The 14,426-nt window shown below is 45.3% G+C and overlaps 1 protein-coding gene across 2 annotated transcripts in view; it reads right to left on the reverse strand.

The window, feature by feature from the left end:
- Window positions 1-11,117: 11,117 nt before the first annotated feature.
- Window positions 11,118-14,426, reverse strand: part of AFG1L (AFG1 like ATPase) — a 2,086,687-nt gene continuing 2,083,378 nt past the window's right edge. The window contains exon 13 of one of the 2 annotated variants that reach the window (XM_069606550.1): window positions 11,118-12,064. In XM_069606550.1, coding sequence (XP_069462651.1) covers window positions 11,936-12,064 — 129 coding nt within the window. In that variant the 3' untranslated portion in view covers window positions 11,118-11,935. The remainder of the gene's footprint in view (window positions 12,065-14,426) is intronic. The other variant, XM_069606549.1, reaches the window with a different exon arrangement.

Below are 14,426 nucleotides of genomic sequence, written 5' to 3' on the forward strand. Positions count from 1 at the left end.
CGAGCTCACCATCTGCCTCAAGTCCCTCAGGTTCCACATTGACAAACACCTCTACTTCAAGACACACATAGCCAGAAAAACTCAGACGGCTTGGTATCAGCTCTCCCTCTGACAGCTTTAGATCCACTGTTCAATCACTGGTCCTATCCCACCTGGATGGGGGCAATGCACTCCTAGAAAGCCTCCCGTCATCCTCCCTTATGCCAGTGAGAAGTGTTCTACACACAGCTGCATGCCTAATCAAGGGTCTACGCAGATACTACCACATCGCCACGGCCCTCATCAACCTTCACTGGCTCCCACCGCACGCACAAATCACTGTCAAGTCTTGCTGCATCATCTAAAAGGCAGTCGTCCTCAAGTCACCCAGCTACTTTGCGGAGAAACTCTGTATCTCTGGCGGACAGCGCACCTCCAGAAGCCAGAACACGTGCAGACTTGAAATCCACTGCTGCAAAAAGTAAAGGACAAGAAAACAAGCCGCCTACGCCCCAAAACTATGGAACCTAATCCCGGTCAGCAGCAGACTCGCTCCTACAATTCAGAAAATAACTCAAGACCCACCTCTTCAAGGAGTCTCTCCTCCTCAAAACCCGGTACAGCTGTACCCCTCCTCTGTGCCCCTCTGTATCCTACCCCCCTGCTGTATATCGTTCTGTTGTTACCACTGAAAAGCGCTCTGTTACGCATCTGTAATGTTGTACACCTCTGTAAAGCGCTGTCATGCTTTAACCCTGGAAGTGTTGGCAACTCCATTAGAATGTTCCATCACGTTTTTCTCCGCTGTCCTTGCAGCAGTCTATTGTTTCCCCAACAGGGCCGCCGCCACTCCTTCCCAGTTCCCTGCTTGCGGCTCTGAGCGTTGCAAACATAGTCTTCGGTGAGAGGCTCATTAGTTTGCTTGCCTTGCTCTTTCTCTCGCTCTGTTTTCCGCTATGGCGTTTGGACTCCTGTTCGCCTCCTCTCATTCTGCTCACACACTCTCTCTCTCTCGTTGTGTACCAAACAGCAACCGCGGCAGTTCCGAGCCATTACCTGTTTGCCGCCTCCTTCCATGGCGTCTTCTCTGGGTTTCGCCCCGGCTCGCCTTGGAAGCTCTGTTCCTCCTATTGTTTCTCTTCTATTCTCTATGTCTGCTCCCAGGGTTCACCGCTGTGCATAGCCCTGCTTTCACCTTGTCTACTGCTACCTTACCATTCCTGTACGTGCCACTTGGCGCAGTCCTCCATACTTTTGGAGCAGTTATTTCCCTGGAGACTGGCTCACCGCATACATGGAGAAGATTACAACTATTGGGTTCTCACGTACCCGGTCCTCAGCTGGGGCTTCTCTGTTTTTTATTCCTAAGCAGGGCACTCTAGAGCTTAGGCCTTGTATAGACTACCGCGGACTAAACCACCTCACAGTCCGAGACAGATATCCTGTGCCCTAGATCAAGGATATTCTGGAGGCTGTAAAGAGATCTACTGTTTTCATCAAGCTGGACCTCCAGGGAACTTATCTTTTGAGAATAAGAACGGGTGATGAACGGAAAACGGCCTTTCGGAAACCTCTATGGCACTTCGAATATCAAGTTATGACATTTGGTCTTCTTAATGCTCCCGCAGTATTCCAGCGGTTCATGGACAAGGTTTTCACAGATCTCCTGTATTCCTCTGTAGTTGTCTATCTAAATGATATTCTGGTGTTCTCGGCTAATCTGTCTGAACATCAGAAACACGTCTGCAAAGTATTGCTCAGTTTATGCAACAATCAACTGTTTGGCAAGCCTGAGAAATGCTTCTTTGAGGTTTCCTCCATATCCTACCAGGGGTTTATCCTCTCCAAGGAAGGGGTCCAAATGGATCCAGGGATGATCAAGGAAGTGTTGCAGTGGCACAAACTGAACATCATCAAGGACGTTCAGAACTTTCTTGGCCTACCCAATTTTTATAGGCGTTTTATATCCAGGTTTTCAGAAATTGTTCTTGCCTATCACCGCACTTCTAAAGAAAGGAGTTAAGTTCGACTAAAACCAGGAGGCAGATGATGCCTTTTGTGCCCTCAAACATACCCTTACCACAGCACCCATTCTCATCCAACCCAACCATCGTGGCAGCAGATACCTCCGGGAGTGCCTTGGGAGCAGCTCTTTTACAGGAAGGAAAGGATGGTCTTGAACATCCCATAGCCTATTATTCTCTGAGTCTCACGCCAAGCGTAAGAAACTACTCAATCCTGGAGAAGGAATTGCTTGCCATACGAAAATCCTGTGTGGAGTGGCAGCGTCTACTCCAATGAGCTCAGATCGTTTCCTCGTACGTACTGCTCACAGCAACCTGCGCATGCTCCAGCAGCTGGAATGTTGGAATTCCCTTCATGCACGCTGGGCATACTTTTTCTCTCAATTGGATTTTGACATCACCTACCTTCCATGAACAGAGAACGTTCTAGCAGATGCTTTGTCTCACAGTCTCAGAGAAGATTCAGGTCAATATCAAGGTTATGAGAGACTGCTGGCTGGCAAGAGATTCCTAGCTGTGGTCAATACCTTTCTACAGGACGTTCGGCTAAGTACTAGTAGGACCTGCATACCCAGCTTTCCGCAACATCTGCTGAAAGAAATTAAGTGCCTTTATTTTCATGATAAGGCCTTGTTTCTACCTTCTGAAGGCCTATAGACCATGACCATCTCTTGGTGCCATGATCTTCCAATGGCTGGTCACAAGGGTCAGAAGGCCACACTGCATCTTTTGTCAAGGCATTTCTGGTGGCCAACGATCCACAGAGACGTCAAAACCTATGTGGCCGCTTGACCGACTTGTGCTTCCAACAAATATCCTACCTCTAAGCCCGTCAGTTTGCTTCAACAGGAAGCCCTTCCTTCAAAACCTTGGAAACACCTATCTATGGATTTTATCGTGGATCTACCTGCCTCACGAGGCAACACGGCCATCATGGTCACTATAGACTCATTCGTTAAACTGGCTCATTTCTCTCTACTGCAAGGTCTACCATCGGCACCTGAGGTCGCCACTGTGTTTTTGCGGGACATTATCCAATTGCATGGTATCCCTCGTACAACAGTGTCCGATCGTGGCTCACAGTTCACCTTGATCTTCTGGTCTTCTCTGTGTAAACAGTTATGAATCCAACAGACATTGTCATCAGGCTACCACCCTGAAAGGAATGGACAGACGGAAAGGCTTAATTCGACCCTCAAACAATACTTAAGATACTTCTGCAACCAAGAACAGGACAACTGGGCCGAATTTCTCACCATGGCTGAATTCACTTACAATACCAAACATACCCCCATAGGCATGGGTCCTTTCCTCTGTATCTATGGGTACCACCCAAGACACATCCCATTTGATGGGCAATACCTTCCAAGACACTCGCGATTGAGCAACTTCTGGATGACCTGAAGCGTGCTCATAAAGAAGCACTCTTCTCTCTGGAGAACAGCAAGAAGGGTTATAAGATCTGGGCAGACAAGAAAAGGAGACAAAACCCTCCTTGGGACAAGGGAACTCTGGTATGGTTATCCACCAAATTTATCTCTAGGTGGGTCCATGCGGGGAAGTTTACCCCCCGGTTTATTGGACCTTTTCCGATAGTCGCTAAGGTTAATCCTGGGGCATTCCGACTGCGATAGCCTCAAAGTTTAAGGAGAGTGCATCCTATATTCCACACTTCTCTCCTTAAGTGCTATGTCCCAGACCCATATGGGCAGAAGACTCCAGGTCTGAAGGTAACCAGACATCAGGAACCCGATGAATACAAAGTCTCCAAACTCATCGACTCCAGATACAAAAGAGGAACCCTACAATACCTTGTGCATTGAAAGGGTTACTCCGTTTCCGAGAGAACATGGGAGCCCAGGGGTCATATCCATGCCCCTCGCCTTATCAGGCAGTTTTACCAGCGACATCCAGGCAAACCGGGGTGGCCCCCGATGAAGAGGGGTCATGCTGTCATGCTTCGACCCTGGAAGTGTTGGCAACTCCATTATAATGATCCATCACGTTTTCCTCTGCTGTCCTTGGAGCGGTCTAATGTTTTCCCAACATGGCCGCCGCCACTACTTCCCAGTTCCCGGCTTGCGGCTCTGAGCGCTGTAACCATAGTCTTCGGTGAGACGCTTGTTAGTTTGCTTGCCTTGCTCTTTCTCTCGCTCTGTGAGTAGCTTGCTACTGTTTACCGCTACGGCGTTCGGACTCCCGTTCGCCTCCTCTCATTCTGCTCACACCCTCTCTCTTGTTGTGTACCAAACAACTTCCATGGCAGTTCAGAGCCCTTACCTGTTGCTGCCTACTTCCGCGGCGTCTTCTCTGCGTTTTGCCCCGGAAGCTCTGTTCCTCCTATTCTCCATATCTGCTCCCCGTGTTCACCGCTGTGCATAACCCTGCTTTCTCCTGGTCTACTGCTACCTTACCATTCCTGACCGTGCCGCTTGCCGCAGTCCTCCATTCTTTTGAAGCAGTTTTTCCCTAGAGATTGGCTCACCACATACACGGAGAAACTTACAACTAATGGGTTCTCACTTACCCCAGAACTCTCTCATTACGAACAAGATCTTCTGCTACATCTTCATACCCCACATCACTCCAGGTTTTTTTTAGCCGCATGGCTTTTTCCCTGACTGGGGTTGGCTACTCAGAGTCCCCATTGCCAGGTGTATCCTTACCCAGGCAACGTTGCCTCCAGAGGAGCTCACCCTTACCTCTATGAGAAAAAGAAGGAAAGGAAAGGTGGAGAAACCAAGAAGACAAGAAGGAAGAAGAAGGCCGAGACCCAAGATAGTTCTACTGAAGACCCAGGTGAGGAGGATCAGAGGGAGGAGTCACCGATGTCTGAGAAGCTCTCTATGTATCTGTATTGGTGTATGCCTCTTTAAGCGCTCCATTGCTTCTCGAAGCTAGGTTAGCGCTGAATAAATAAAATAATAATAATAAAGAGATCTGAGAAATAAGGGCAGCTGTTTGGGTGTTGGAAGGGCAAACTGGTCGATAGAAGTACAAGATGGGGTGGTGCTGCAAAGGATGGTTGCTAGTTAGGTATGATGATTAGTCAGACATGACCCAGGTCTGAGGGCAGGAGCAGAAAGGTGTGAATGAGTGTGCAGGATAGTATCGGTCAAAGAGAGTCATAAGTGCATTGGGAATGTCAGGAAAAGCATGGCCAATTAAAGCAGCATGAATAGGGGAGAGTGACAGGAGAGAGGTCCTCACATCATCAAGATAAGGGCCAAGGGGGTCCTTCTTGAAGTCTATCCGAAGGTCCCAAACAAACAAACTAACATGAACAGCTACCAATACAATGCCATAAGAGATAGGTCCTTGAAGTCACAGGCCTGTGTAAGGCGAGAAGCAACAGCAGTCTGCCAGAAACAAGGGAGTGGAAAAGACAACCAGGATTCTATTGCGAACTACCAGTAAATACAGCATAGACCAACTAGGCCTGACTATACGAGCTGTCAGAATGAAAGGAGACAAATACCATTAGTAGATTGAAAGGCCTGACAAAGTTTCTGCCCCTTGGAGAATTGAGAGGCTGGAAAGCCTGAGGAAGCTAAAAGACAGTGGGGGTCATTCCGAGGTTGGAGGTAAGGGATTACCGGCGCCCGTAAGGGCACCAATGGCGGTAATCCCTTACCTCCGTATTCCGAGTTCCCTTTGCGGGTCCCTCTTTACCTCCTGCTTTTAGCAGGAGTAAATTACGGGACCCGCAAAGTGACCTTGGAGTAAATTACGGCACCGTAATTTACGGTGCCGTAATTACCTCCTTCCCCATTCCCATTGAGCCCTATGGGGGCAGAAATGGGGATGGGGAAGGGCTATGGTGAATGGGGAATTACCGGAATGGACCGGTAATTACTCCATTCACCATGCCGGTATTCCATGGAGTAAATAGCTCCATGGTTGCCAACCATGGAGCTATTTACTCCATGGTGTAGTCCTAACTCGGAATGAGGGCCAGTGTAGTGACCAAGTGAGTTGGCACCTTATCCCCAAGCAGTGATCTTAAAGAATAAGCTGGGAACTGTATCCCTCAAGTGTGAGCAGAGATCTATAACAGAGAAGATCAACCCTAGCTGAATTTTAGACGCAGTTATATCAATTGGCTCAAGTCTAACGATATCCTATTCCTGTTCAGATGTGAGTCACACCTTTGTACCTTATATGTATATACACCTGCATTCTTGTATCATATGTCATATTCACGTGTGATTCACACCTTTGTACCTTATATGTATATATACTTGCATTCCTGTATCATATTTGTATTGCCTCTTCTATGCATTTTTGTCCTATCCTGCAACTTGTTCAAATAAGCTTCTCATAACTGCTGCACCCTCATACCCCAGGCTCTGGTGCGCATTATAAATGATTAAACAAACAAACAAACAAACAAACCAACATATCCCTTAAGAGTGAGCTAGCCCCTCTATCCCTGAAGGGGGAACTCAGCACAACATTTAAGGAAGCAGAAAGAAGTGAGTCAGACACTGTGTCCCTGGAAAAGATCACAAATAGCAATATGGGTGGCATATATTTACACCCAAGAACGTGACTGGCAAAGAAGTGTGCTTTTTGCTATGCCAGAGACAGTAGAAATCCATAGGGAGACCAGTATCATAGTAGAGAAGATACCTATGTTACACTATACTTTACCCCTTCTTACCAACTTTTTCTTAGATAGCCCCCATCTAGGAACATCTTTATTAGTTGTAAATAAACGTTGAGTCCCCATGTGTATTTATCCCAACCCCACCCTGATCAGAAATAGTGTTGGAAAAATACGCCTCATTACAAGCATGGCGGTCCGGGAACTACGGTACCGTAGTTCTCGGACCACCATACTACGTGCTCTGCTCGCGGGTGCCTTTTCACCTGCCAGGTTTTTCCTGGCGGGTGTAACGGCACCCGCGAGCAGAGCACGTCGGATGCACCGGCACAACTGTGCATGTGCCGGTGCATCCGACGTCCCCATCCCCATTCAGCCCTATGGGGCAGAATGGGGATCGGGAAGACCTTGATTCTGGCACCCCCAAATGGGCAATTACCGGGTCCTCCGAGCTCGGCATGACCTGGTTCTTGCCCATTCGCAGGTGCCGGAAAAAACGGCACGGCTACCGCCAGAGTTGTAATCAGGCCCACTGTTGCATTAAATGTTTTTTCTTTTTTGCCAAACTCCCATTCCCCTTAATGAAGAAGTGAGACAGATTTGGTACTTTTGAGAGCTTGCCTTGCTGCTATGTTGTGTTAAGCTAATGTATATATCTTTGTTCTATGTGTTAGGTCCATAATAACGTTGATTATTTTGACACACAGATCTTTTACATTTTTGTACCCAGTGTGACAAGAGTCCTGGTGTCATATTTTCAAGTTCTAAGACCATCACATACTACTTAATAATCTTGAAAACATTCTATAGAGAAACATATGCAGTTGATATATGCATGTTATTAATACGGTTCTCTGTAATGTAGGAATAACTGGACTTTGTAAAATAGGCACGTTGTGTTAAATACTTCATATTATATTGTTAAATGTTTGATGACGTTCGGTAGTGGTTAAAATGTGTAAGTATTTGGAAGCTTTCTTAGTAACGTGCGTTGTGACATTGAAGGTTGGTTATATATGAATCATTGTAAATAGTTTTTATTAAATATAAAACATATGTGACATTTTAGTTGCATCAAATCAAATAGACTGGACAAACAAATATGGATAATACCCTGTTTTATATTTGCACACTATGGGCTACTTCCAAGCAAGAAAACTGACGGTGGTCTGGATCAGTCCATAAATCACACATTTACATGAATCAGATTCTCAAAAGTGCTGTGCCCGGTTTTGTGAACTCAGCAACATGACAGAGTTAATTACAGTACAGAACTGGCCAAAAAAAGAATTCCTTAGCGAAAGCATCCTCTAGAGCATTCAGATGCAACTGGAAAATGTGTCCCTATAGGTTTTTGGATGGTGTTCCACAGCAGGGGAGAGGAGAAATTGAATGGGATATCCCAAGCCCCCACCAGTGTTTGGTAATCATCTCTTTTGATTAAAGATGTTTAAAAAATGTAATTATGCCATAAGCTGAAACATAACATGCTCGCCTTGCGAACATGTCGATGCCATGATTTATCTGTTCAATACCCATTGGGGGTAATAACAATAGCAATAAATGTGCTCAATTACATATGTATGCACAACATGTCCCTCCACAGTGATCTCAGCCTTGTATTTCAATAAGGTGCGTTAATGTTTGAAAACCGGTATAGATATACGACGCCATTGATAGCCATTCGCTTCCCACAGCCTAAGTTATATCCGCAGAGTCTGCACGGTGAGCTTCAGAGGCTGCTTGGTGATGTGTATTCCTAACTGGTGTCACAGATGGCACAAGAATAACACTGAGTCACAGAAATGGTTCAATGGTTTTTATTAAAGCCGTTGTGGGACCTAGGGCCATCCCTCTCTCAGTGCTGGATCACCCAATAGGCAAAGTAGGCACCAGCCTATGGTCCCCACTCCTTTTAGGGGTCCCGTCAGTGCTAAATTGCAGCTGCTTGTGTTTGCCGGGGCTGGACACGGGCACTCTTTTTTCAGCACTTACCAGCTGAGCACTAGGCCAGGCCAGCTGTCGCCAAATCTGCACCAGTGAGGCAGAGGCCTTGGTGCACTGCGCCATGTTAGCATTCTTTTTTTAAATTTCAAAATCATATCAGTCTCCCACTGCCGTGTCCGTGTGGCTACATACTCCTGCCGACTTGCATTTTAGTGTTTTGTTTAACTTGCGTGCCTGCCAGGGCCCAAGAGCAGACTCAGTGAGTCCAAGACACACCCCGGCTGAGGCGCATGGGCAGGTAGGAGCAGTACTAGTAATCAGAGGCCCAGCACGGCACAAGCGGCATCAAAAGGGAACCTGTTTTTCTGTCCTCCCGGTCCTGTCCTCTCTCTGTTGGAGTCACTCAGCTTGCTTAAGGTAGGTAATAATAAAACCAATTGTCAAGAGAACTTCTATGTCACTTTATAGCAACAGTAAATAACACAACCCTTCATCCATGGCTGAAATGTCCTTTTCTCATATGGGGCAAGATACTTTTTTGCCCCCCACTTCTTTGCCTAACTTTCACTATCTAGTACCGACATCTCACAACAGTATCTTTCCGCCCAAACTATATTTCAGTTGCAAAAACAGCCAAGATACTTAGCATTGTAATAAAATGATCTGCCATTGTCTGGGCATTAAACTGCCAATAAACAACTATTATTCGAAGGAAGGCGAGTGGGTCATATGAGTGGGTCATATGGAGATTATGGATTCAGAGTGCAAGCGTCAATAGGGTAAGTACAGGGTTGGCGTGGGTGGGACATAAAACCGTTCTAGGCACGAATAAAAAAGTTGCCAAAAATCGCAAATTGCAATTGGTATTTTTTGCGAAAGGCTCTTTAAGCACAACACAAGGGGGTGCTTTCAACAAAATGTAATTCAAAGAGTGAATTTCCAAGCATACTTGATTAGTAACATTGGATAAAAGTAGAGCTGTAACTCATCAAATTGGTTGAGGCATTTGTGTGTAATGAAAAGTCATAAGAAGGGGGCTAAGCCCTGCCCACTTTGTCTGTGCAGACTTGCTGCGTACCAAAGAAGGGCAGCCTTAGATGTCCAATGCTCGAGGTGTTTCAGGGCCCCTTTCTGTGGGGCATCACAGTGCGTCTGTTAGTTGCTTCATCACTTTTATTCCCTGGTGGCCTAGAGGACCTGAGGCAGATTGTGTGACCTCTTTCCCCTTCTCAGGAGATCTGTGGCATTGATGCGTACTGAGCCTGGTGTCCCAGGAAGGCCAATTTTCATGTCTGTGATCGACATCCTCTTCCTTGAGATATCCTGGTAAATCATTCAGTGGAGGGTGGGTTTGTCTCCCCGTTTGGTGTCTGGTGGTCTAAGGGGCCATGCACGGTCTGCCTGCTTGCTCCCAAAGTTCTGTAAAATCTGTGGTTTGGCCACATACTGAAAAGGCCCCTCCCTCCCTTTGGTTCTTGGTGCTAGCGTCTCTGCAGTGGTCAGTTGAGAGTCCTCTGCATTGCCGTGGTCACTTTACTTCTGCTGCTGGAGCTCTGAAAATAGAAAGAGACTGGCAAGTACTTGTAACGGAAGGCTGGAGATAGTAAGGGTCTGCAAATGTACATGCTGGCACAAGAAGGGGGGCGTGTAGGAATTGTGGACCTCTCTGTTGCCACCATCCACCTCAGGGGTAGGACCGAAACTGGATTTCTCCCACGTAGGCCTCTCACCCATGGCTGAGAGGGATTCCTGTCCCCTCTTGACAAGGCCTGACTACTGGCCTCATCACACTGGGTAATGGAAGCCGGAGATGCTACGGGTGGCAGAAACGGCAAAGAAGGGGATAAGCAAGCTAGTGATTTAAAAGAGTTTCTTAATCCTGAGATCTTAAACGGATGCAGATTCACTATTGTGGGAATCATCATGAAGATTGTTGGTGATCAAGTGTACTGTGCAAGTAGATCGCGTTTCCCGATGCTATCCAAAGGGTGACTGAGGAGGACTTGTATCCTTTCAGTTGCCAATGGACACATTAAAAAGGTCCTCGTTAGATAAAGGAAGAAAATGTGGATGTTGCGGCGTTGATGGTGGTGAGAGTGGAGATTACATATCAAAAAGCCAACCTGGTACATCCTTGAATGCAAACTGTAGCAGAGGCACCAGTAAGTCTAAGGAGGCAGAGAGGTAGCGTGGATTCTACATATTGCATGCAGAGTGCCCTCCGGTTGCCAAACCAAGGCCTGATATAGAAGAACAATATCACCATGCATGGAATGTGTAGGATTGTCTTTTCTGCATACATATTTCATTGACTTCCATGATCATTTACACATCAGACACGTACATGTTGCACACAGACCAGAAGGCAGTGTTCCTCAGTGAAAATCTACAAGCAGCGACTTCTGCTAGTAGCTTAACTCTGGGCAAAAGCCCATGATAAAGGGCGGCAGGCATATATGCTTTTGATAGAAAAATCAGAGACAATATTTCCTTTTGACTGCCATACTACTGCAATGGACTCCCCCAGTATGATTTCATATTTGGCACAACATTACAATTAGTGAATTTGATAGCATTTGACTTTGTTCTTTATTGCTTTGTATTGATCGGCATAACTCTACTGTGCATATTTAAGCAGTGAGAAATTGCATCCCGCATCAACCAATAAGCACTGTATGTGTGTTCTCTATTGCTCTTTTCCTGCTCATTTTTTAGCAGATTGTGTACATCTTTGTACAATCCCAAGACACAACAGGAGCCCTTGTGGAAGAATATATAAAACCATACAGCTGCCGTACTGTACATGGAAGCAAAGAGTTGGACCAGCCACGCTTTATATTATATAGAGCCTGTGAGGGCAGCGGATCAACAAGCGCGAGAGAAGCACCTTTGCACTGCTACTGTAGAAGATGGAGTAGATTTGGCAGTGTCTGACAGAAACCAGCAAATGACTGTCTGTTATACTGGGCTTAACTATAGGCAAACTATATTTTGAATAATAAATAACTAAAGAACAGACATGAATGGCATCTTCTTTTGGTCTCTGCTATGTGAGGACTGTTGTAGGATTGTCTGGTCTTACAGTAGGAGGAGCTGATGAGAGAGTGTTCATCTTTGTTCTGATAATACATGACTAAAAGGGAGTGCTTTTGCAAAAATAAAATCCGCCCGAACTAAATATCTAAAATCAATAATGCACATTTAAAGGTGGCACAAATATTGCTGACATGGAAGATGGTCCGTTGGATAAAGTGCAGCAAAACAGTTTTAAAAAAAATAACAATATACACTACCCTCAAATGTACAGAGGCACCGCCTCCCCCAATAATGTACAAATTGAGCATGTGCCAAGAACACTGTTAAGATCTGGAGTTGGATTTCATTTCTGACTTCGGTCTCCTTCATTCCAATATTGTTCAGTTTGCATCTCTGTGAGTCTGGATACAGTACGATGGAAAGCAAAGATTTCTTCCTCTCCTGTAAACATGGAAAGTCCTTCGGATAAATCCTAGGTAGACAGAACAAGGGAAAGTGTGAGAAAGAAGTAACGCAACGCAACATGCCATCAAGATACCAGATAAACGTTAGGGTACATCAAATCAATCTGCAAAATCTTGCCATAGTAAGATTATTTATCACAATGTGCCTACTAAAACCTTTTTCTAAAAAATAAGGTACATGTGCCCCAGGTTTTCCAGCTTTCTCTTGCTCTACATTTTAGCTCTGTGATGACTAACTGTCACATTGTGTGTGGAACAGAAGACTTGAGGCACTGGGAACAAGTACAACACCTTTCTTTCGCGAGGAAGGGTTGGATAAACTCTTAAAGGATCTATGAGGTGGGGGAAGGTCGGGGGTCTATATAACACAAGAGAGAGAATCTATGGCTAACAGTCCCAAGCTGGAAGATAAACAAAACAACAGTGAGGTTTTTTTATTAATGGAAATCATTTAACAAATACACAACCACACTGCGCACAAAACCAATTTGTCAAAGCCTCAATTACCATGATGCCTTACCCTGATGTTCATTGGTCTGTTACCTAGCTTTACCCAGGTGCACTCCCTTGATCTTCTCAGAACATCTTCAGCAGGCCCCTGGAGGTTTTCTCATGGACGGAGTTCAAAGGCCAGCATGTGTTCTCACCTCTTTCTCCAATGATGCACTTAATAATTGTGTGCAGGATTGGTGGCAGAGCTGAACTCCACAAGATGGCTTCAACTGTGGAGTTCCATCTTGCATAACTGCCATCTTGCATAACCAAACCATTATTGACTGGTACCATCTTCTTTGCCTTCATATATGCCTTGAAAAGCACACTCCTGAGAACACAGCTGTGGCTCGAGAATGATAGAAATTATGCATTTCCCACTCAGCACCACTGTTTTCTCAAATCGTGACCTTGACAAAGGATACCATCAACGGGAATGTAAATCCTCAAGATAGATAAAAACATTTGTCACTCACCTATGGCTGTTTTGATACAAACACCTAGGCTTTTGTGTGTCGCCCACAGCTGAAATTTTCCAGGAAGGAATTCACAAGGTCATATGGTACATACCGAACTGTCTGAACTATAGCGATGACATATTCGTCTTCAGCACTACCCAAGAGTCACATGATGCAGCCCTTCCAAGAGTATAACCGAGGTTAGAGGATGCAGACTCACCACTTAATTCAAACAAATGTGAATTCAACAGAACTACTTTACAATTTTGTCGACATATATTTTCCAAGGATGGGTTAAAGCCAGATCCTAACCATGGTCACATATCTGATTTACAGCAATTCCTTGGCATGCTTTAGCACCATATATATATTAAAGAGTGGGCCTCCATCAGCCATCCCTTCTGCCTAACTGATCAAGCAAGGACAAGACTTTGCCTGCTCACCTAAATGTCAATAACTTTTGACCGTGTCAAACAATGCATCGCTTCGGCTACCTGTATGGCTTACTTTGACCCAGGCCTGTCTGCTGAAATTATTGTGGATATCAGCCCAGTTGGCTTACCTGCCATTCCTACACAATACAACCTGGGTTCGACATCAACTCACCATGTTATTTCCTATGCCAACAGAAGCTTGACCATGACCAAGTCGGCTTACTCTTGGGTGGAGAAAGAAAGCCTAGCCATAGTTTGGGCCAGAGAACACTACACCCTGCTCGTCTTCGATAAAAGATTCACCTTGTCATGGATCATCAAGACTTGACAACAATTTATGGCAAGTCGAATGCAAAGATGCACCCTCAAAGTTTGATATTGTTCACAAACCAGGGAAGGAGAAAACCCTGTCCATGCAGCACTTACTCATAGCACAAGAGACCAAAAAGTCCATTGCAGAAGAGTACATTAATCATGCAGTTCATCATGCCTGACTTGTATGCATAACCCTTAAAAGATACATGGTGAAACAGTCACTGATCCTACACTGTCTGGTGTCTTGTGTAGGATCAATGGCTGTTTCAATGAATTTTCATGATTTCACTTTGTCGGCTATCTCCACTTCCAATATTGACATAAAGGCGCTTAAGAAATGTTCTTCAATAAAAGATTAAACATCTTTAACCACTTCGGGCATACAATAGGATAATAATTCCTACTTGAATAGACTGGAAATAATACTGCTAGCTCATGAGTGTCATCTGGGCACAGTGTCCACAAAACTGCTTCTATGTCAAAAAGTATGGTTTACCAACATGGATTTGATATTTGAAATAACTCTGAAGCAGTGTCAAATGTTTTTAAGCATCAATCCTTGCACATTCCCAGATTCCTTGTAAATGTCCATGCAGCCCACCTCTGTGTGGCAAGAGGCAGCAGTTGACTCCTTTGGGCCTCTTTAGAATGGTATTGATGAACTATCATGA

Source organism: Ambystoma mexicanum, chromosome 4p, assembly GCF_040938575.1.
Source record: "Ambystoma mexicanum isolate Mex_15411 chromosome 4p, UKY_AmexF1_1, whole genome shotgun sequence".
In the NCBI taxonomy this organism is placed as follows: domain Eukaryota; kingdom Metazoa; phylum Chordata; class Amphibia; order Caudata; family Ambystomatidae; genus Ambystoma; species Ambystoma mexicanum.